The sequence below is a fragment of the Chiloscyllium punctatum genome, chromosome 7, assembly GCF_047496795.1.
Source record: "Chiloscyllium punctatum isolate Juve2018m chromosome 7, sChiPun1.3, whole genome shotgun sequence".
NCBI classification, from domain to species: domain Eukaryota; kingdom Metazoa; phylum Chordata; class Chondrichthyes; order Orectolobiformes; family Hemiscylliidae; genus Chiloscyllium; species Chiloscyllium punctatum.
This window is the reverse complement of record NC_092745.1, coordinates 100,357,002-100,380,621: the sequence shown is the minus strand read 5'-3', so window position 1 is coordinate 100,380,621 and position 23,620 is coordinate 100,357,002. Positions and strand designations below refer to the sequence as shown.

The window sequence follows — 23,620 nt, the reverse complement described above, 5'->3', positions numbered from 1 at the left end:
GGATCTATTCAAATCTTGGCCTCCTCTCTCTCTCCTATTACTCCCATGTAGATGCTCTGGCTCCTCCAAACACAGCTTTCCTCCTTCCCACCTTGTCGATTCTCCAAACATAGCCTCTGTTGAGAATAGACAGAGTTTCAGCAGTAGCAAGAGAAGTGGACGGTGAGTAGAGTGGCTGCCTCTCACAGGTTTGATCTCAGAGACTTGATTGCAACTGCTTCTCCATTTAAACTGCATCTTTCGTCTGCATTTGTGCCTTCAATACATCACGGTATCTTTGGTATAATCTGTGGAACTTATAGATGCAATAAATTCAACAAAGTTCACCCAGCTTTCCAATGAGGGCTACTGGAGGCATTTTGGGGCAGATCCACCTACCACCCCGTCTTTATTTTGAGTGCTGGTCCAGATAGCATGGCGCAACTTAATTCCAAGTAAAGGCCAGTTTTGGGGTTGTACCAAGTATGGTATAAACAATATGAAAAATTATTACAATAAAAAAGTACCTCAGAGTGCTTTTGTGTTCTAACAGAACATGGCAAGGGCACCACAATGGCATAATGTAGAAGAGTGCAATGAGACTAAATGCAACTTAATGGTGTAGCATACAAACAGTGTATGGATAATACTTCACTGCAGAATAGTGACTGCATAGAGTAAATCCATTTCTAGAACAATATCCACCAATGCAGTTCAATCTGAGTCCAGGTTTATTCTTCCAATCTAACCATGCCTCAAGACAAAGCATTCTAGTGCTATAGATGACAGAGAAAAACTGCCCAGATGTGCCCTGTCAAAAAAGGCAGGATATATATAATGTAGCTAATTATTGCCAAACTATTTTACTCTTTGTGCTATCACATGACATTAACTCACCAATAAATTGTTCACCAGTACTTAAACAGGATTCTGACAGATACGAATGGCTCCAGATCTCATCAGAGTCTTTGTCCAATGAGGAACAAAAGAACTGAATTTCAAGATAAGGTGAAAGTGACAGTCCCTCAATGATAAAGGCCAAATGTGGCATGTGGAGCTCTAATAAAAATGGGAATCGAGGTGGCAATTCTCTGGGAACTGAAGTCATATCTGAATTCCTCAAAGCAGATCCTTGATAAAAATATGAGAGTTTTTTTAGCAGCAGATGCTGGGTGAAGTGAGTTTGTTAATGTCACAATGGAATTAGGTGAAGGTGCAAGTATCGTTGGAACCTCATTCCTGACAGATTACTTAGATTAGATTACTTAGTGTGGAAACAGGCCCTTTGGCCCAATAAGTCCACACCAACCCGCCGAAACGCAACCCACCCAGACCCATTCCCCTACACCTAACACTACGGGCAATTTAGCATAGCCAATTCACCTAACCTGCACATTCTTTTGTACTGTGGGAGGAAACCGGAGCACCTGGAGGAAACCCACGCAAACACGGGGAGAATGTGCAAACTCCACACACTCCACCTGAGGTGGGAATTGAACCCGGTTCTCTGGCGCTGTGAGGCAGCAGTGCTAACCACTGTGCCACCGTGCCGCCCGCGGTCACCAAAGTTGCTAACAGGCGGGTACCATCGGAGATAGTTGCTAGTGAGAGAGAATAGGTTGTATTTGATGGCTGTTTAATGAGAGCATATTGAGTGATGTGAGGGAGCATATACAATATGCCAGATGGATAATCTTAATGCTTTCACCTTCCCGACCTAATTTCCAAAATGCAGGGGACTGGGTAAGGTGTCCACTAGTCCACCCTCCCACACGTTCAATGACTTAAATCTACCTCCACTGCATTAACATATGGTGCAGAAGCTCTTGCTGAACAGTGGTAGTTGTCCTCCTTCTGGATCAGAAGGTCTGGTTTCAAGTCCCACTTGCCCTGGACGAATGTCATAACATGCCTAAACACATGTGATTAAAAATAATTTAAACTGTGGACAGCGGAAGGCAGGCAAGAGGGTGGGAAGGACATTTGGTTTCACCAATGTTGGTGCAATGGCAGAATGGAATGGAGCTATATCCTGCGCACATCAAGAGCACCCATCTACCAAGACTGTATCTCTGCTTTGTGCCTTCCACTGATGAACAGAAGCCCCAATATAATAACATTATCAAGTAAAATCCCTGCAGGATAGACTTCATAGAACTGAGTAGGTTTGTGACCATTTTCCTAATTGGGTCAGGGTGGTGGTTATTCCTCAAAATTCATCATGCAGAACAGTTAGGTAAAAAAATGAGTTTGAAGGAGGAACTGAACTAAAAAGGCTTTAGTCTTCCAAATATTAAATTCTTGGAATTTAATATGTCATGTGACATCAAGTGAAAAGTCTGGTAGTTTAGTAACAGTTGAGGAGTTGAAACAAGTGATGCTGAAGTAGAACTGATGTCATTAATACGAGTGAACGAACATTAATGCTGTGTTTTTTGGTGAGCCCTGAGCTGGGTTTCTGGATATGCTGCCATTTTCACAAATGCTTTTGAATCTCCTATGTTGATGCTTACAGAGGTTCTCATCTCCTGATTTGTATCTGTCTCTTATTCCCACCCCATGAACTCCAGATTTCAGCAGCAGGAACAGAAGACATTGTAAGTTGAATTCAGCCATAATTTAAAATCTAAGAATAGGACCAAGCAAAAGCAGTCCCAACCGACTGGATGACAGTGGACAGGCATTAGAAGATGATGATGTGATCAAATGTGTCAATGGTTACAGATAGCTTGAGAAAGATAAAAGGAGGAAATCTCTACCTTTGCAAGGTAGATTTTTGCCTACCAACAGCACTTCAATGGTAACCAAAAACGGGCAATACAGGTAAATGCTGGCATTTTAAGGACGGTTCACATCCCAAGAACAAATAACAAAATAAAGCTTTAATAATATTCTTGATGAGTACAGATCCTCCCAATCAGAAGATGTATGTGGGGGGTAAGTATGGTCAGTCTGGACTCGATAGACTGAATGGCCTGCTTTCGCACTGTAGGGATTCTATGATGAAAGAGAAAAAAAGAGAGATACAAATATCACTGAGAGGAGAAAAAGAGACAGCCACAGATCAGAAGGTCGGAACCTCTAAAACAATAATACAGGAGAATCAAAAGCTTTTGTGGACAGTGACATCATTTTAATGTCACTGGACTCATAATTCAAAAGCCCAGACTAATGCCCTGGGGATATGGGCTCAAATCCTACCATGGCAGGTGGTAGAACGTAAACTAAAATTTATAAAACAGTCTGAAAAGAGGACCATCAATGATGACTGCCACCAACTGTTGCAAAAAAATCATCTGATTCACAAATGCTACTTAGGGCAGTAGATTTGCCATTTTTATCTGGTCTATATGTGGCTCAAGACCCACATTAATGCGGTTGAAACTTAACTTTCTTGGAAAAAAAACATTCAATTAAAAAAACAATTATTTGTGTTAGCAATTAGTCAACATGCACCCAGGACTGCAAAACCCTCACTGTACAATAGCTTAGTATTCAAAGTCAACCTTTATTCGATCTAGAATGGGCCATCATATCACAAACTCAGGAATGGAAAGTCAAACAGAGAAAATTTAAAGATGGAGACTAAACAATATATCCCAAGTCAAATTTGTTTTTGTTAGGTTTCTCATTGTTGTATTTGAGGCTTGCTGTGTGAGGCTACATCACAACAGTGCTCAGCTATATTTGCAGATGTGTTCAGGTGTCCTGAGATCATAAAGGCACCATATAAATGCCCTTCCTTTCAGTAATGAATCACTAAATAATCAATGTGTTTGGTGCAATTACTTGTGCAGTCTGGATTCTGTCATGATCTGCCTATTCAAGCTGTTGTACTTTAGCTATCAAACAAATGGGGCAAACAGCTTTCACCTCAACAGTAGATGTTGTAAAATAAATTTACAGATCATTGTCATGTTTAACAGCCTCAAAAAGGGAACAGATTCAGAATGACTTTTACAACAGGAATTTTTACTCATACCAAAGCATAGTATAATTTAAGAGCAATAAAGTGATATTGCCAGAAAAGCTAACTTCTCTGATAAAAACTGAGATCTGCCTCACAAGGACCATTACAAAAGAATTGAATTTACAACAGGACTTAAATGGTATCTCAAAATTAGGTTTCCAAGCTAAACAAGTGCTTTGAGAAGATCATCGGAAGAAAACCATTTTCACTTAGTAATCTCCAACAATGAACTACAGGTCAGTGTGAAAGAGGAAGTTAGATGAACATTTTCAAAAAAAGGACTACTAAATCCATGTAATCCACAAAGTGGCTATTAAGACAGACATTATATCATTTAGAAAGTGTTTCAGATTAGGATTTAAAAAGGAAGTGTGTAAGAGCAGGAAATGCCAGTAAAACACACAACTGCAGCTAAAATGCTAGCAAAAGCATTGTGACAATCTGGATTGAGTAGCTTGCTCTTGTTTCACTATTTGTTAAAAAGAATATACTTAAAATGTGTTAAGGTAGCCAATATATAGTTTAATGTGTGGGGGCACCTATATTTCACTATATCATTGTAAGCAATATAAAAAGGTAAAGTTCAGCTGAATGTGTCTCACTGCCTATTACAGTAAAGTCTACATGAGCTATACAGAGCATTGATTTTAATACTACTGGAAATCAGGCAGGATATGTAGTTAAAAAAATCAGCAGTCTACTCATTTATTCAAACCCCATTTTAACATGCATGAATTTATAATAGCACAAGTTAATCCTATATCTTGCTGCAAACCAGAATTCTGTTATGCCTACAGGATTCCAGTGCAGTTATAAAGAAGGCCTGAGTGGGAGGTTGTAGTTTTCCTGTTAGAAAAGAGCAGCACCAAAGACAGAGGAGGCTCTGCCAGACATTTCCAAGCCAAGATATTTGTGGTCTCCCTTTTCCTATTGCAAGAACTTCTCATTAACTCGGTTCCAACCATTTACTCAGGATTGAATCTGATGCAGCTGCATTTTCAGCTGCTGTCATGGGCGTAGGAATTTCCTACAGCCAAATGCAGGCATGTGATTAATAATTTACCATGCCCTGCAATTTCTTGTTTTCCTAAATAATTACTTGCTTTCAATTTTACTTCAGAAACACTATAATGGACAGCTCTGAAGCACACAGTTGGAAAACTCGTTCTGGGCCAAGTGCACATCAAATGTGTTAAGTGGTTAATTCTCAATTACTGAAATATGTACTTGCACAGATACACAAAAAAGTGATCACATTGCTCCCACCAGCATAACCCATTATCTGTAGGATCTACCTTTGTTTGCGGGTGAAGGAAACAAATTTAATTGTTCTTATTCTATCTTAATAACGGTATTCATGTTAAAATTTGTAAACAAATGGTACATTGTACTCACTCAGCAGGAAGTTTTAGGAAAAAGCACTTTCCATGGATTATCTTATCCTACTAATATTACTTACTTTCAAAAAGCAGCTTTAGAGCAATGCCAGGGTATTTGAATTTAAATATACTAATTTTATTTTTAATTATTATTTTCATTTTATCCAACTGACATGGGGAAAAAATGCTTTTGTTTAACCAAATGTTCCCACTGAAGTTTATGATTGGTCCTTGCAACTCCAGACACATTGGGGTTACCTTTTGTTCACATGAAGATTTGTCATACAAAACTGAACCATATTCTGATCCCAACTCTAGTTTTTCTTTTAAGTAATTAGTGAAGTCCATTGTATCATCCCTCTTCTGATATCTACAAGATAATGCACGAGAACTATCACTGATCACATAAAGGAGCTGGTTTCAGTTGCTGAGAACAGAACTACTGAAAAGACCCAAAGTGCAAGATCTTCAATTATGAATCATATAACTGAGGCTTGATTCATGCCAATAATAAACAGAATTAAAAATACATTCACATAGACCTCAGAACTAATACTGTACTTCATGAAGCCATTTCAGCGACCATTTGCCAATTCATATAGTAAACGTTAGAATAAAATGTGTCATGTGATGGACATAGCCAAAGTACTATGTCATAACTGTATCTCATTAGACATTAGGTAATGACAAATAGACTTTCCTAGAACAAAGAACATTACAGCACAGGAACAGGCCCTTCGGCCCTCCAATGCTGTGCCAATCCAGATCCTCTATCTAAACCTGCTGCCTATTTTCTAAGGATCTGTATCCCTTTGTTCCTTGCCCATTCATGTATCTGGGAGAAAGTGAGGACTGCAGATGCTGGAGATCAGACCTTAAAAATGTGATGCTGGAAAAGCGCAGCAGGTCAGGCAGCAGCAAAGGAGAAGGAGAATCGACGCTTTGGGCATAACCCCTTCCTGAAGAAGGGCTTATGCCCGAAGCGTCGATTCTCCTTCTCCTTTGATGCTGCCATTCATGTATCTGTCTCGATACATCTTAAATTATGCTATCGTTCCTGCCCTTACCATCTTCGCTGGCAACGTATTCCAAGCATCTGCGTAAAGAACTTTCCAAGCATATCTTCCCTCTCACTTTGAACTTGTGACATCTAGTAATGGAGTCCTCCAATCTGGGAAAAAGTTTCTTGCTATCCACCCTGTCTATACCTCATGATTTTGTAGGCCTCAATCAGGTCGCCCCTCAACCCCCTACTTTCCAATGAAAATAATCCTAATTACTCAACCTCTCCTCATGCCAAGCACTCTCCATACCAGGCAACATCTTGATGAACCTCCTCTGCACCCTCACCAAAGCATCCACATCCTTTTGATAATGTGGCGACCAGAACAGTAAGCTGTGGAGTTTGCACATTCTCCCCGTGTCTGCGTGGGTTTCCTCCGAGTGCTCCGGTTTCCTCCCACAGTCCAAAGATGTGCAGTGCAGGTGAATTGGCCATGTTAAATTGTCTGTAGTGTTAGGTAAGGGGTAGATGTAGGGGTATGGGTGGGTTGCGCTTTGGCGGGGCGGTGTGGACTTGTTGGGCCGAAGGGCCTGTTTCCACACTGTAAGTAATCTAAAAAATCTAAAATAATCCAGTATTCCAAATGTGGCCAAACCAAAGTCTTATATAACTGTAACATGACCTACCAACTATTGTACTCAATACCCAGACCGATGAAGGAAAGCATGCCGTATGCTTTCTTGACCACGCTACTGACCGGTGTTACCACCTTCAGGGAACAATGGGCCTGATCACTCAGATCTCTGTACATCAACTTTCCCCAGGACTTTTCCATTTACTGTATAGTTCACTCTTGAATTGCTTCTTCCCAATTGCATCACCTCACCTTTGTCCGGATTGAACTCCATTTGCCATTCCTCTACCCAACTTTCCAATCTATTGATATTCTGCTGTATTCTCTGACAGTCCCCTTCACTATCTGCTACTATACCAATCTTAGTATCATCTGGGGGAGTTGCAAATAAATCAGTTCACTTGCATAAATGTTTTTTGTGACATGATTAACTTTTTTTTTATTACACAGGACAAGATAACTAACTTTGTTTCATACATTTTTAATCAATTACTCCAAAATTTTTCCAGTCTCTGATGGCAACAATGAATAATCATTTTTACAATTACATTGCAGATTTGACAGTCTCAAACTCCCAAAGTTTTGACAGACACAAAAAAAGCATTTTATCTAACTTTGATGGTTCCAAATAGTGAGTGCCACACTTGTGATTCTTTTAACGAGTTTCCAAACAGCCTTTATGTAGATTAGAGTGGTGCTGGAAAAGCACAACAGGTCAGGCAGCATCTGAGGAGCAGGCAAATCAACGTTTTGGGCAAAAGCCCTTCATTAGGAATGAAGGCAGGGAGCCTCTGGGGTGGATTTATCTCTTCACCCCGGAGGCTCCCTGCCTTCATTCCTGATGAAGAGCTTTTGCCTGAAACGTCCATCTAGACTCTGATCTCCAGCCCTCACTAGCCTTTATGTAGATACTGGCGATCTTTACAACAAAAAGCAGTCAAAACTGTGGGAAATGAAATTCTCCAAGCTTGCAATATAATTGGAAAATATCAAAAGCTATACAGTGTGGAATAACTTATACCAATTTATTTTCTACGCATATTTCTAGGCCACATTACATGGGTTCAGTACTTGACTAAAGGTACTCGGATTAAGATAATGCAGACGCAAACTCTTTCCAAGTTAGGATAGGAGTTCATGCTTGGTAATTTCATAGGGCAAAATGTAACACTTATGGATTGAGAAACTGGGTCTCGAATGAAACTTGCACAAAATGGAAATGTCTGAAAATCACCTGATCTCGAATTCATCGAAACAAAACAATTCACATGACTGGTTTCTGACTTACTGATTATGCCAGGGTTTGAATTTTGTGACCTTCAATCTTGCTGAAATAATCATTAATGATAAATATAAAATAAATCAACTCTAATAATCCCATTATTAGAAAGGAGCATCTTGTGTGGGTTGATGGGGTAGAGAAGGGCAAGCATGAAGGGTAATGAAACTTACAGCATTATTATTCTAGTCATCAGACACAATTATGTAAAGAGTAGGACAAAAACAGATGAAGACAAGAAAGTATAATAATCATGACAATAGCATTGAAGATCAACCAATGAGCGGAGTGTCAGCAAGATATTTTACAAAGAAGGTGAAAGAGACTGTATAATCACGGACAACAGATGATCGGAAGATATGGCTGAGGCAGACAATACAGTCTGCCTTTAAGGAGCGTTGTGCAGCGATACGTATCAGATCAAGTGAAGACTATCCAATGATTTTCATTTTTAACAATTAGGAAGTCTGTGCAACAATAACAATGTTAAATGCAACAGTGAGCCTCACTGAATCTAGACTCAATAACTAATATTTACACAACAGCTCCAACATAACAAAAGGCTTCAAAGTACTTAATAAAACTTCACAAAATGAATTGTGTTAGGGAGTCATGTAAGGAGACATTAGGTCAGATGACCGAAAGCTTGGTCAGTTTCAAAGAATGTCTTAAAGGAAGGAAGTGAAAAAGAGAGGCAGAGAGACACAGGAAGGAATTATGGAGTTTAGGGTCCAGATAATTGGTAAATCAACAATGCATTACAATTAAAATTGATCTTAGTTGAAAGGCTAGAATCAGAGGACCAGAGATGTTAAATAATTTTTGGACTGGAAGAGATTACTGAGAGAGGGAGGGCAAAGATCACAGGGGTTTGCAAAACAATGATGGGAATTTTAAATTCAAGTTATCTGATCAACAGCCAATTTCCATCAAAGAGCATAAGGGTGACTAGTGAATGGGGCTCAGAGACAGTTAGAACATAGGCAGGAGAGCTTTGTATAATCTGAAGAATATGCAGTGTACCACATTGGAGACCAGCCAGAAATACATTGAAATAGTTGAGTCCAGAGGAAATGAATGAGGATTTTAACAGAGGAGCTGAGACAGGGTCAACAGTCAGACAGTTAAGACAATGTTCAATAACATGAGATTATCTTTTTTGCACCAGGAGGCAAAAACAAACTTTTGTGGTTTTAGTACAGTTTCCCTGCTGGCATAGTCAATTGCAGACTTTCCAAATTCAAATTCAATAGGAATATAAGGGAGACAGTTATTAGGAAGGAAAATATCAGCTGGTGCACAGAGTCATCCAGCATGGAAACAGACCCTTCAATCCAACTCATTCACACCAATCAGATATCCCAATCTGACCTAGTCCCATTTGACAGCCTTTGGTCCATATCCTTCTAAACTCTTCCTATTCATGTACTCATCCAGATGTCTTTTAAATGTTGTAATTGTACCCACCTCCATCACTACCTCTGGCAGCTCATTCCATGTATGCACCAGCCTCTGCGTGAAAACGTTGCCCCTCAGGTCCTTTATAAATCTTTCCCCTCTCCCTTAAACCTATGTTCTCTCATTTTGGACTCCCCCACCCTATGAAAAAGACCTTGGCTATTCACCCTTTCCAAGCTCCTCATGATATAAATCAACCTCTGTAAGGTTCCTCTTTAGTTTCCAACACTCCAGGGAAAACAAGTCGCAGTTTTTAACTCAAACCCCCCCAGTCCCAGCAACATCCTTGCAAACCTTTCTTGCACCTTCTCAAGTTTAACAACATCCTTCCTATAAAAGGGCGAACAGAATTGGACACAGTATTCTAAAAGTGGCCTCACTAATGTCCTGTAGAGCCAAAAGGGTGAACCTCAGAGGTCAAGAGATATATATTTGGCTAATGGAAAAAGCTGCACATGTACCTCAAACAATTGCATTCAACAGTAACACTGGATGCAACATTTCACTTCCCTATTTTGATATCCTCACCTTCACAAATATAAAATCATGTAGGAAAAAAACACTTAGGAGACAGCTGATTTTCATCATAACAGACTTTAGCACCTTTTTCTGGTTCTCTTCGCCTACACAATATCCGGGACTGGTATGCAAGATGTCAAAAATCATCAGCAACTCCTACGAATATGCTAATAATTTTTGACACCTATAATGACAAATATATTAACCTACACAGCACAATCTAACATGATCATCTCTTTATTAGCAACACTGTGCCAAATGTCTGTTCTTCTGAATTCCATTCATTCATCCTCAGGAAATTTACTTCAAGAATATTAGAAGGGACAGAAGCAGACAGTTATGCTATATAAATCAGCTGGTTCCTTCACTAAACAGAGACTCACCACAGTACAATGTCTCAGTACAAAAGCTGTTTGAATCCGTTAACAAATGAATCTAAAACAAATGTGCAGAGCTTGCAGAAACATGGTAGAAAGTTAAAGGTTGTTACAGGCAAAAAAAAAAGCAATGCAACTCTCAATGAATCAAGCAAACAAGCCATTTACGTGGTATCATTTGGGGTGTCGATTACCTTGTTTTGCAAACCAGAACTTGACAGCTGTCCTTGCAAGTCCTAGCTGCATGTCAAAAAGTTCACTTGCTGGGAGATAAAGTGAAAATTCTACAAAGAAGGAAGCAATCTAATAACCAGGTTCAGACAGCGCAGGAATCCTCGGTTTACTTATATTGCTGTCAAATAACTTACTCATGATTAAATTTCACTCCATCTTTCCATAATTTCACTTCCGGTGGTTCCCCAAAATTGATTTTCCGCTCTACAGTGCCAACTATTTTTGAGCTTGTGTATTGTTTAACCATTCAAAAAGCTCCAACAACTGTCCAATTTTTCAAAGTAAATCTCTAGGTAGGATGGATGCACATGACTAGAAGTTAGCAAACCACCTTTTTAGAATCTGTGTTCAAGTCACACTGTAGTAACTCAAAGGTTGGAATTAAGCAACTGAAGCATTCTCAATCACAAATCTTGAGGACAGAACAAATCAGGTGTTAAGAGATGTCTCTAAGGAGGTATACAAGACAAGCCAAGTTAACTCCTTTATATTTTGATTTCATCGTGCCTCCACCTCCCTGAGAGCCCAAGTACACACAATATAAGAGATAACTGCAATTTCGACACACACTTATTGCAAAAAAAAAGTCAAATTTCTAAGCACACTGAATTTTTCCTCTATATTTATATGCCATTTATATTTTGAGCACAATACGGGAGAATTAATTGGAGCCCAACCTTTGGTTTTCAAATCCTTTTGGAAATTCTGCACCTATCTCAAATGAATTTGAATGAAGCAGCTTATCATGGACTCCCGTCTCAGAATGCAATAAGATTATTTTTTTTTGCCCAGCCAAAACTACTCTTCCTAAACTCTGGCCCAGATGTTGCAATCTTCAGATAGTCACCATCTGAGGTGTTGCCATAGGAACTCAGAACTTAGAAAATGGAGTAGGCTTTTCAACACTGAATCCAATCTGCCATTCAATAATATCATGGCTCACCTGGTTGTGGTCTCAACTCCATCTTCCTGCCAGCTCTCCCTAACCCTTGACCCTATGTCAAAAACCAAATCAGCTTTAAATAAATTCAAAGACCCAATTTCCACTGATTTCGGAGGAAAATAACTTGTCAGAACAACAACCCATTGAGAGAAAAAAAGTCTCCCCCTTAAAAGGTAACAGCCTTATTCTTTCTTATTCCCTAGTTCTAGTATTTCCCATGAGAGAAAACATTTTCCCAGTATCTAACATATCATTCCCCTCAGGACTTGAAACATAAGATCAACTCTCTTTCTTCTAAATCTAATGAGTAAAGGCCAATCTTTCTTTATAAAACAAGCCCTTCAACCCAAGAGTAAATCAAGTAAACCTTCTCTGAACTGCTTCCAGCACAATTATGACCTTTTACAAATAGGAGACTAAGATGTACACAGTTGTACAGGTATCATCTCACCAAGGTGCTATACAGTTGCAGTAAATATCCCTGCTTTTATACTCCATGCCCTTTGCAATGATACAAACATATGAAAGAAGAGCAGAAGCAGTTTATTTGACCCTTCAAGCTTGCTCTGCTGATCTGTTTTGTTTAGTATTCTACATGCCATTTATTCCTGATAAACCTTGGTTGCCCTAACTACCAACAACCTATCCACATCTGTCCTAAAAATATCCAATGTTCTCGCCATCTGAGGCAGAGTTTCGAATTCGCACAATCCTCTGAAAATAATTCTCCGCATCTCCATCCTGAAGGGGCAGTTCCTAATTTTAAAACCGTGCTCTTTAAACTCTGGACTCACCTACAAGAGGAAACATCAGTTCCACATCTTCCCTGTCAAGTCTAGGATCATATACATTTCAATCATACCTGTTGCTCTTCTAAACTCCAATGGAAACAAGTCCTGTCCAATCCATCTTATGCAACAACCTGTTCATTCCAGGTATCAAGCCAATAAATCTCCCTTGAAGCACCACCAAAACATTTACATCCTTTCTTCAATAGGGAGACAAAAATCTGCACGGAATATTTGCGATCAGAACTCACTAATAACCTGTACAACTGAACCATAACACCTTTAAAGTTCAATGCCTCTCATAATAAAGACAGGAATCCCCTTAGTCTTTTCCAGTAAGTGTAATATCTGCATACAAATTATTTGTGACTCATGGACCAGAACACAAAATTCCTCTGCATGTGAGAATCTCTTGCTCTATGTGTATACCTACGATTGTGATTCATGCAGCAAGACATCAAGATTCTCCACAGTTCAAGGTTTTGTAATCTCTATCCATTTAAATACTATACTGCTTTTCTGCTCTTCTTCCCATCTGTTTTGTAGTGTGCAGCTACGGCTTTCAAATGTCTCAGTATCACAAAAACAATTTGTTATAGCTTTCGACTGCCTTAGTAGCACAGCAGCCAAAGGTGATTCGGGTCAATTATAGTCAGCTATATCATCAACTAGCACACATTGCCATTGGCCCCACATGAATGGAAGAATCTTGTCTGATGTACTAGAAAGTAACAAGTATTTGCAGAACTGTACATCAGCAAGAAATAAATATCATAGGAAGGGATGTACTTGACGAAAAGCAATGATGTATCAAAAGACCGTTTCTTCCACTCTCTAGTCATCAGTTAATTACTAATCTTAGATGGGGCTATTTAAAAAGTAAAATTATTTTTAGGATTGCTCTACTTAGTGAAACTGAGTAGACTGCACAATGAAGCATAAATATACTAAATGTATTTTCATCAAAAATGATTTGAATTTCTATTAAAGAAAAACAAGTTTTTGTTACTTTATTAAATGTCACATATTTTCTTTGCTTCAATAGTTGTAGTTACAAGGGGTCATATGAAGTATCCAGAATAGAGTTCTAGTCCAGAATTATGCCCTGCCCATGGTACTAACTGGACACACACATTACATTACAGTACAGTACAATACAATGACATCCATTAATGGGAGAGGGAAAGGGACCCTTACAATAGTTACCATGTACTTGGTTGATCTCCGAATTGGACGATAGAATTTCATCAGCCAATTTCTGTGCTGTGGGAAGTACTTCTGTGTGGTGAGCTGTGATTAAGTACTGAATAAATTTCTGAAGCTGGTCTCTGTTCATTTGAAAAAGTGTCTCGGAGATGGGAAGACGAAGTTTGACCTGGTCAGCCTTTCTTATTCTGTACAGGGAAAGTGCCACGACATGGGCGCAGTAAAAAATGTCCTTGTTGCCACAGCCACATGTCACAGAAGTGATTTTGCAGCGGTCAAAACTGATGGCTACTCTGTAGATCATTTCAGGTTCCGACTGGGTACCTGGTTCAGTCACAGTTCCACTCAGATGAAACCCTGCCAGGGAAGAAAGAAAATAAATAAGAGGTGAATTAATACCAGAGGTACAATTTCAATGAATTTCTTGTCAACTTATATACCAGTGACAATACCGTGCAGTGCCATATCTTATCCATCAATTCTTACCTGCGCTGAGAGATCACTGCTTTTGTACTTCCAACAGAGAATCTTTAACAAATCAATTTGTTCAATATGTTCAAAAGGTAAACATTAGTGTCTCTGCTTAATGCCCAGTTCCACTTTAGTAGCACCGAAGTGCTGAACACCATTTCTCAGGGTTTAATTATCTAGTCTTGAAAAGAACTGTCTTTCCCAGTGCCCACCTCAAAATGGATCTCTGGTATTTGCTGGGTTCTGAAGAAGGAGCACTATAGCCTCCTCCTTTTCTCTGGTGGCCCTTCTATCATGCTTTCATCTCCCCTGTTATATGGCCCTGTTCACAATTTCCCTTAATACTCCCTACTCTCCAAGCTTCCCCTGGGCCCACAACCATCTAGCACCCCATGCCCACACTGAGACTTGCATTGCCCGTATTTGATTCTGCTGCTTCTTCATCCTCATCAGCACGTATTATGCTCTCACCGTATTGCCTACTGTTGAGATGCACTTTCCATCTTTTATTGACCCCTTGCTCTTACCACTGTGACACTCCCTGTCTACTTCCATTTCCCAGGATTCTTCTAATAACCCCTAAAAACCATGCCTTTTAAAAATTTAATTTCCACCATACCTTCCCACCTACACCCATAACCTTTCTGTTGACCCCCTATTCTGCTGCACTTTTTTTGTTTTGAACCTCTTGTGCCTGCCTTAGTAAGGTTTACCGAGAGAGCTTGGGCAGGCTGGATGGGCTGCTCAGTCTACACCGCTTACACTGTTAGCATCTGACAACCAGTTATGATTAGGATCTTGTCACAAGCTGGCTTTATGGGCACTTGGCACTAAGTTTTCAAGGACCCACGCCACTAAAAAAGCGCACACTCACCCGAGCTTCCAGAAACAAGTATACACACTTTATAAATTATAGACACGTTTATGAATGAACACTTTTCTTGCTTTTGCCTAACATGATTACATCTGCAAACTTAACTCCAGGTAGGCCCAGTGTGTTAATGAGAATTCAGGACATGCTAATGAATGCAAAGACGTCCTCAACAATCACAGTTAGGAATGCTGACCCACCTGATAGAATACTGAGATCTTAATACTAAACCTTCAACCTGATGTCAGGAATCTGAATTTGGCCTCTCCCACCTTTTCCAAAAGCTCCAGGTAGGCCTGGGTCAAACTTTCCAATCTTTGACCTTCAATTAGATTGCAAGGTCACGGGGATGAAACACTAACTTTGTTTCTCACTCCACAGATGCAGTCAGTTCTAGCATTTTCTATTGTTAATTCATATTTCCAGCATCCACAATATTTCACTCTCACCAAATCAATGTTGGTGAGTTGCCAGTATCTTGCACAGGCACTTCTGCTTTCTGTTCATTTGAATTGTTGACCTCCTGCCTTGACAGCAGGTAGCTGGGGGTGCAATGTTGGGGAGATAGGGAATACAAGGACAATATGGGCAGATAGCGGTGCTCAGAACAGCCCTGGAATTGGATGATGCACTTCTACTTCACCTGAATGCAGAAAACAGTTTCGTACATGCATTTAACTTGGATCAACTTTAGCAACAGCTAGTGAAACAGAAATAAGGCCTGTAATTTAAATGTGCAACGTCCTACACCCATTTAGCTAGTGGATATAAATGCCCCAAAAATGGTGGGTGAAAGTTTTTTTGATGTTCTTGTGCTCTAAAATTTGGGTCCCTCAAGATTGGCATTAAACGTGTAACAGGTCACAATGAAAATGGTGCAACAGGTTGAATTTCTACCTCTTGCTTCTTTGAGAAGACAACAATCTCCTTGTTAGTTTGGAGCCACAATTTTCATCATAGTCAATAAAGTAACCCTTGGTGTGACACGGTTGATTTAAGCACAGTGCAAGTGGATTCTAAAGAGGTACAAAATTGTGCTGCAAGGTCCCATAACTCACACTATTTAGATATTGCTGAAGGAATACAAAAAGGCTACTTTTGAAAGCTTTAGAGAGATTGTTATTTAGATTATCTGTACTATGAACACACGTATAACCTCGGCAACATGTGCTACTTCATAACGTGCGTCACTATGAGTAAGGTCAAGCAACAAGAAAACAACTTCAAATTCTTTTTAGTATAAGCATAAAAGCTAATTTTGTAGTTTCCCCCAGGTTAAACACCATGTTACTTCTAGTCAAAGCATGTTTCTCAAAATTCATGGGATGATTTAATACCTTAGTTGCCAAGAGCGGATACAGGATTTAAACCAATTAAGTTGTCTTCATAAACACATTCAGTAGCTAAGGGTAAGAGCCAACTAGAGTGGTGAAGTTCTACAGTCAAATTTCAGAAAAGGTAGGGACACAAGATTTTCTTCCCTAAAACACATGTAAGCCAGTTTTTGAGTGAAAGCCAACAGTTTCACATAAAAACATAAGAACTATGTGCAAGAGAAAGCTATTCAGTACCTTGAGCCAGACCCACCATTTAATATGACCACGGATGATCTCATCTCAGCCACAACTGCCTGCTCTCTATTACCCTTTAACCCATTACTAATTAAAAATCCATCTCCTCCATAAAATTATTCAGTGTCCTGGTATCCACCAGCCTTTGGGGTAGAGTTCAATTCATAACCGTGATGTTCATGTGGAATGTTGATGGTAGAAAACCAGGCATATCCCTTGGTAATGCTTATATGTCATTTTATACAGCAGCCAGGGTTGACAGAAAAATATTCCTTTCTTTGTACTTTTAATTCAATTCAATTACTGCTGGGCACACCTTGGTAAAAAAGGAGTTTATGAAGTATGCAGGCAGCCTGATACTCAAACAATGAATTCTTGCATTCCTCCACCCTTCTACATGACAATCTGTTGACAAATGGGACATACCAAGTGGAACAAAGAATCCACGATTCATCTTAAAGTCTATGGAATACTGGGCATATGATCATCATAGGGAATAGGGTCTATGCCATGGTACAATGCACCTGTATAAGAACATCCTAAAGCACAAAATCCTATAAAATCTCCATTTAGAAGAACCTTTCTATATCAATCCAAATATTGTAGGAAAGCTCCTAGCTTAACACACACATGCTTTATCACACTAAAATACCAAGTTCTTTAACTACGCAACTGTAAAAAAAAAGGTGAAACTCCAGCACAGACCACTGCAGACCCCAACATCACATCCTGCCAATTAGAAAAATAAATTATGGAAGTTCTGCTTTCTGCTAGTCATCCTGCCATTCTTCTATCCACGCTAGTATAAGTGTTCAATTATAACCTCCTAATGATCAAATTTAATATCCTTCTCCATGACAGATGTCAAGCTAATTGGTTTATTGTTTCCTGTCTTCTGCCATGGAGAGACACTTATTTTTCAATTTCCACTCTAAAAGGACTACTTTCTAGTCTAAAGGACTATTTCCAGAAAACAGTGAATTTTGGAAAACTAATACTACTGCATCTACTAGCTCATTAGCTACCCCATTTGAAACTCTAGGATGAAGTTCATCAGGACCTGGGAACTTGACAGCCCACAGCTCCATCAGTGCTCAGTATTGCTTCCTTGGTGTTTGCAATTTCCCAACCACCTCCCTTCCTTGCACCTTTGATTTGTAGTTATTTCTAGAATATTCTGAGCCCGTTTCAGAGCAAATATATGGATTTAATCATTACTATCTACAAAACCTCCCCATTCTCATTTAAAAGCAAAATACTTGAAAATGCTGGAAATCTGAAACAAACACAGAAAATACTGATGAAACAGAGGAGGTCTGTGGAGAGGAAAAAAAAGAGTTTACATTGAATATGATACTTGAATACTCTTCCACGCTTCCTTCTACCTTTCTGTGATACTCCTAATTTCTTTTTTCTCATTAAGTTTTCAGTCATTCTCTAATCAGCCTGCTCAGAGATGTTCTTACCATCTGTGGAGCAGGTAGGACTTGAACTCAGGCTTCCTGACTTAGAGGTAGAGACATTACCAGTGTGCTCCTGCTCCTCGGATGCTGCCTGAACCGCTGTGCTTTTCCAGCGCCACTCTAACCTAGAATCTGGTTTTCAGCATCTGTAGTCATTGTTTTTACCTGGAATAGCCATTAGTCATTCCCTATATTTTGAACAATTGTCAGACTTGTCTTTCATCTTGATTCAATTGTATGCTGTTTGTTCAAGTATGATGCCTTCCTTGTCTTCTTTAGTTAATCATGAATGGTGGGTCCTCTCCTTGGAATGCTTACTTCCAGAAGAAATATATTTACTTTGAGTATTCTGAAATATCTCCTTAAAATGTCTGCCATCACTTCTGTATGGATTTATCTCCTATGCTATTATTGCAGTTCACTTTAGCTCGCTAACTTTTCATGTCCACAAATGTGCCCTTAGTTAAGTTCAAAATACTACACTTAAGTTTTAAAGATTATAACAGCACTATATATATATATATATATATATATATACAATCCATGTATACCAGCTCCTTGGTGGCATTTGACCACTTATACCATCTCGATACCAGTCACCCTTGCCACACCATTAAAATTCGATTTTGTTTGGTCATGTTTGAAGAAAGGTTGCAATGAGGTTTTGAGACAAGTGACCCAAATTCAGCATCCGTAACTGATACTGTTGACTAACTGTTGCTTGATATTACTGCCAAAGTCTAGCCCCAATCACTTGGATAATGATTTAGAATGGTTTTTTTTAAACAGATAGACTGTAGCTCGACAATACGCCACCAAAATTACATCATTAATTGAATTTAACTTTTTAAACACTATTTCTTCAAACATTTACATATTTGTTCAAGTCTGAATAAATGAAAGTAGCTGCTTTAGCCATTCATCACCAGACCTAGCTAGGCCACATTAAGTGCTATTTAGGTCCTACTCTCCTTTGCTAAAACTGCTGCAGGATCACCAATGTTTCACAGGGGGATAACAAATTAAAGGAAGAACTACTGTTTAACTCAAAAGTTTTATGAGCATGGAAAATGAAAGGAGACTTAAAGGGAATGTCAAGCTGGATCCTTAATCTACGTGGCTCCAGGAAAGAGCTGCATGGGCTACACAAAAGTTTGTCCCTTAAATTACTGCATGCACACTGCTGAGCAAATAAAAGGAAATCACACATGCAAAGACATTGACTATGCACTTCAGGGAAAGAGAGGAACTTTAACCTCTACCGAAAGAAATATCATGGCGAATGTGTAACAAAAGCTGAACAGTTGGGAGTCTGAAAGTGAATTAGAGAGAATTTTCCTTCAGAATAAAGTGGGATTTGAAGAGCTTAGGAGAATATAAGAGACGAGGGACACAATGAAAGATAGCCTTGCCTATGATAAAGATAAATCAGAATACAGAGGCTATGTGAAAGGTCAGGCGGGTGGCCATGGGTATTGATAGAAAGCTTTATATGGAATGACACATGTCAGCTGTGGCTCTGTGGTACCACTTTCACCTCAGAGTAGGAAGAGCTGTGTTCATGGTTAGAACGTGTCTTAGAAAGAGTATAACATAAAAATCCAAACTGACATTATTGTGCTAAGAACAATGAAGATATCAGTGACTTAAAAGGCTAATGGAGTAGATGCTTTTAATGTAATTATTTCATACTGCAGCAACCATCAGCAACCTGAACCACCAGCAAAGCTAAACAAAGCTGTAACTAATAAACCTATCGAGGTAGAAAAAGCAGATGGAGTAAATTAATAAATCTACAGACTAACAAGTACAGGAAATCAATAAATGACTGGAACAGTGAACACCGCAACAAATGAATACATCTGTGGCATGCAACAGTGCAGAGCGGGCGGTGGGAACACTCATTAATAAAGGGTAAACCAACACAATCAAAAGAATTTGAGCTGAAGCTTGGAGGAGCAAAAACATTTGCATGTAATATAAATAATCAAAGCACTTCTAAAAGATGCACTTAATGCAGAAATTCATTGGTGGTGCTGGTCATGAGGAGAAAATCTCCCAGACAAAGAAACCAGACAATTGAGACAGTGTGAAGATCACAAGGTTCAGGGTCACAGTTTCAGAGGCACAAGCCTCAACAGGGGAGAGCATTGATAAGCTTTAACTTGACAATCTAATATCAAGGAAAATGCACCCCACTATTATCATCAGAAAAAGGAGAGGTTGTGCTGACCAAATCCTGAATCCAGGTACTAGAACTGCTGTGTGAGAAGAGATTTAAAGAAAGAAATCTGTTCAGTGGCCAGAATTTGCAACTATATTATGACAGACAGCCACTGTTTACAATGGAATGTTTAACATTGGATTATCTCACAAATACTGACAGAGGCAATTACATCATGTTGGATGAAATGACATCAATAACTTAGATTTAGTTATACAGCATCACTGACACAAAAAAAGTATCCTAAGTTGCTTCATGCAAATTGAGATGTGAACCGTTTTTGCTGGAAGTCAGAACATGAGGTCAACAGCAGGGGATGGTAAACTTGGCAAGGGATGGGATTGGAATTTTTTAAAAAATCATTTAGAGGGTATGGGCATCATTGGCTGGGCAGCATTTATTGCCCATCCCCAGTTGGCTTTGAGAAGGTTTTGGTGACCTGCCTTCGTCAACTGCTGCAGCCCATTTGCTGTAGTCCAATGCCATTAAGAACTAAGTTCCAGGACTTTGACCCAGAGTCACTGAACGAACAGCAATATATTTCCAAATCTGGACAGTGGGTGGCTTGGGTGGGAATTCTTTATAAAGTAGTATGTGACCTGATCTTTGTCAGGAAAAATCTGCCAGGCTGCTGGATAAAAGGTGTTTCAAATGACTAAGCAAAGTTACAAACATAAAGCAACAGTATCAGCAAACATTGCTTACAGCATCTAGGGTTGGGGAGACTTGGAAAAGCTATGGATGGATGACAAAAAAGCTTGCTGAAGAAACAGTGTCAACAGATGGAAGGATAGCAAAAGAAAGGTTTTCAATTATGTTTGGTCTTTCACAATCCCTAGAACATGCAAAATATTTCCTTAATTCCTCAGAAATGTGGTCACCATCATAATCTAGGAAACATTAATTTGTGTCAAACAAGGTTCCATAGTGTGCTACTGACAGGATAATTTGTTTTTATGTTTTATCCAAAGGATAAATATTGGGCAGGACACCCAAAACTTCCCATTCTGCTTTGAGTAGCAACCAGAGATTTTACACTTAACACCTCACTGCAGCAACTATTTGGTTCTATACTGGAATGTTTGCTTACATAATGTCTTCAAGCTTCTGTGGTACAATATGCACCAATCTTCTGCCTGAAGGACAGCAGGCTACCAACTGAATCATGGTTGGAGAAGACAATTGGAAAATGTTGTGAATATCTTTTAGCGTCTCAAGGTCCATTCAGTAGAAGCATGGTGTTGCTGGCTGAACTCAGACATCAACCAGTTACTAACTTAATAAGGCAGATCCTAATCAGGTATAATTTATCGACATGGCCAAACTGTTACTTTTCAAATTTGTGCAGGGATTTAGACTTCACTAATCAGACCACAATTTGTTCATCATCCCTAATTGCTTGAGAAAGTGATGTTGAGCTGCCTTCTTGATCCACAGCAGTTTATTTGTCCAGGTACACCCACAATGCTGCTGGGGATGAAATTTCAGGATTCTGATCAAGCAACAGTGAAGGATATTTCCAAGTCTGGATACTGAGTGGCTTGGAAGGGAACTTGCAGGTGATGGTGTTCCTGTGCTGCTGCTGCCCTTGTCCACCGAGATGGAAGCAGTTAGCAAGGTGTTGTCTACAAGACCTTGGTGAATATTTGCAGTACATCTTGCAAATGGTACTATTGTTGTTGTCTGTTAGTGGAGGGAGTGACTATTTGTGGATGTGGTGCAAATAATCAGTATAGGACACAAAGTGTCCTATTGTGACATTCATCACAAATGTTTAAAAAATTCATTTTCTGTAATATAATATAAGCAATAACAGCATAACATGGTTTTTGATTTACAGTATTCATGAAAAATATACTGAACACTTGCCAAACAAACTTTGTTAAGAAGAAACACCTAATATAGAAAGTTAACATATTTTGTCACAAGGATATCTGTATTCTGTGTACTGCAACCCCAATATCACCGAAGCACAATTGTATATCAACCTGGTTGTTGAGCTATTTGAATTTTAAATGGAATACTATCTCCCATATTACATGTCACATTGGACAAAATCAAGTCCAATGTTGCCACCTATCCCAATGCAAAATCAAAGTTTACTTTTCTCTCAAATCTGCAATTATTATAACTAACAAAAACTGTAGCAAAATAAATGCTGATAGATATCTTTAGATTAAAAAAAAAGTGTAATATTGCACTTCTTTCGGGAAGATGATATTCACTGACATCACTGAACCGTCAAGTCCTTGTAAACACTTACATTTGAAACTTGTTTAATAGACAGCATTGGTAAACTAACCTCTGTCCCTCCCTTTTTTATCTTCCTCAGAAACAGATTTTTAAAAAATAAATCCATATGCCAAACATAAAACTAGGAGAAAGTGAGGACTGCAGATGCTGGAGATCAGCGTCGAGAGTGTGGTGCTGGAAAAGCACAGCAGGAGCATTCGAGGAGCAAGAGAATCGACATTTTGGGCATAAGCCCTTCATCAGGAATGAGGCTTGTGGGCCAGGGGGCTGAGATATGAATGGGTGGGGGGTGGTAGCTGAGAATGTGATAGGTAGATGAAGGTGAGGGTGAGGGTGAAGGTGATAGGTCGGAGAGGAGGGTGGAGTGGATTGATGGGAAAGGTGGGCGGTACTGAGTTGGAGGCTTGGGACTGGGATAATGTGGGGGGGGGGGGGGGGGAAGAGGAAATGAGGAAACTGTTGAAATCCACATTGATCCCATGTGGTTGCAGGATCCAAGGCAGAATATGAGGAGGTTCTTCCTCCTGGCGTTGGGTGGTAAGGTTTTGGTGGTGGAGGGGGCCCAGGACCTCCATGTCCTCGGTGGAGTGGGAGGGGGAGTTGAAGTGTTCAGCCACGGGCGGTTGATGCGGGTGCCCCAGAGATGTTCTCTTAAACAAGTAGGCGTCCTGTCTCCCCGATGTAGAGATCGCATCGGGTGAAACGGATACAGTAAACGACACTGGTGGAGGCACAGGTAAATTCCTGTCGGATGTGGAAAGATCTTTTGGGGCCTTGGACAGAGGTGAGGGGTGTGGTGCGAACGCAGGTTTTGCACTTCCTGCGGTGGCAGGGGAAGATGCCGGGAATGGGGTGTGGACTGGTGGGGTTGTGGATCTGACAAGAGGACCGTAGAGGGGATGGCCTCTCTGGAATGCTGTTAGAGGTGGGGAGGGAAAATATATCTGTTGGAGGGGTCTGTTTAAAAGGTGGTGGAAGTGGCGGAAGATGATGCGATA

General features: G+C 39.7%; 1 protein-coding gene across 2 annotated transcripts in view; it reads right to left on the bottom strand.

Annotated features, from left to right (window-relative positions):
- The window catches only part of zswim5 (zinc finger, SWIM-type containing 5), a 263,471-nt gene that overhangs the window by 106,420 nt on the left and 133,431 nt on the right, over positions 1–23,620 (bottom strand). Inside the window, exon 2 of one of the 2 annotated variants that reach the window (XM_072574430.1) lies at positions 13,770–14,126. The exons of the other annotated variant lie outside the window; for it this stretch is intronic. Within the exon in view, the coding sequence (XP_072430531.1) occupies positions 13,770–14,126 (357 nt within the window). The remainder of the gene's footprint in view (positions 1–13,769; positions 14,127–23,620) is intronic. 2 annotated transcript variants of the gene reach the window in all.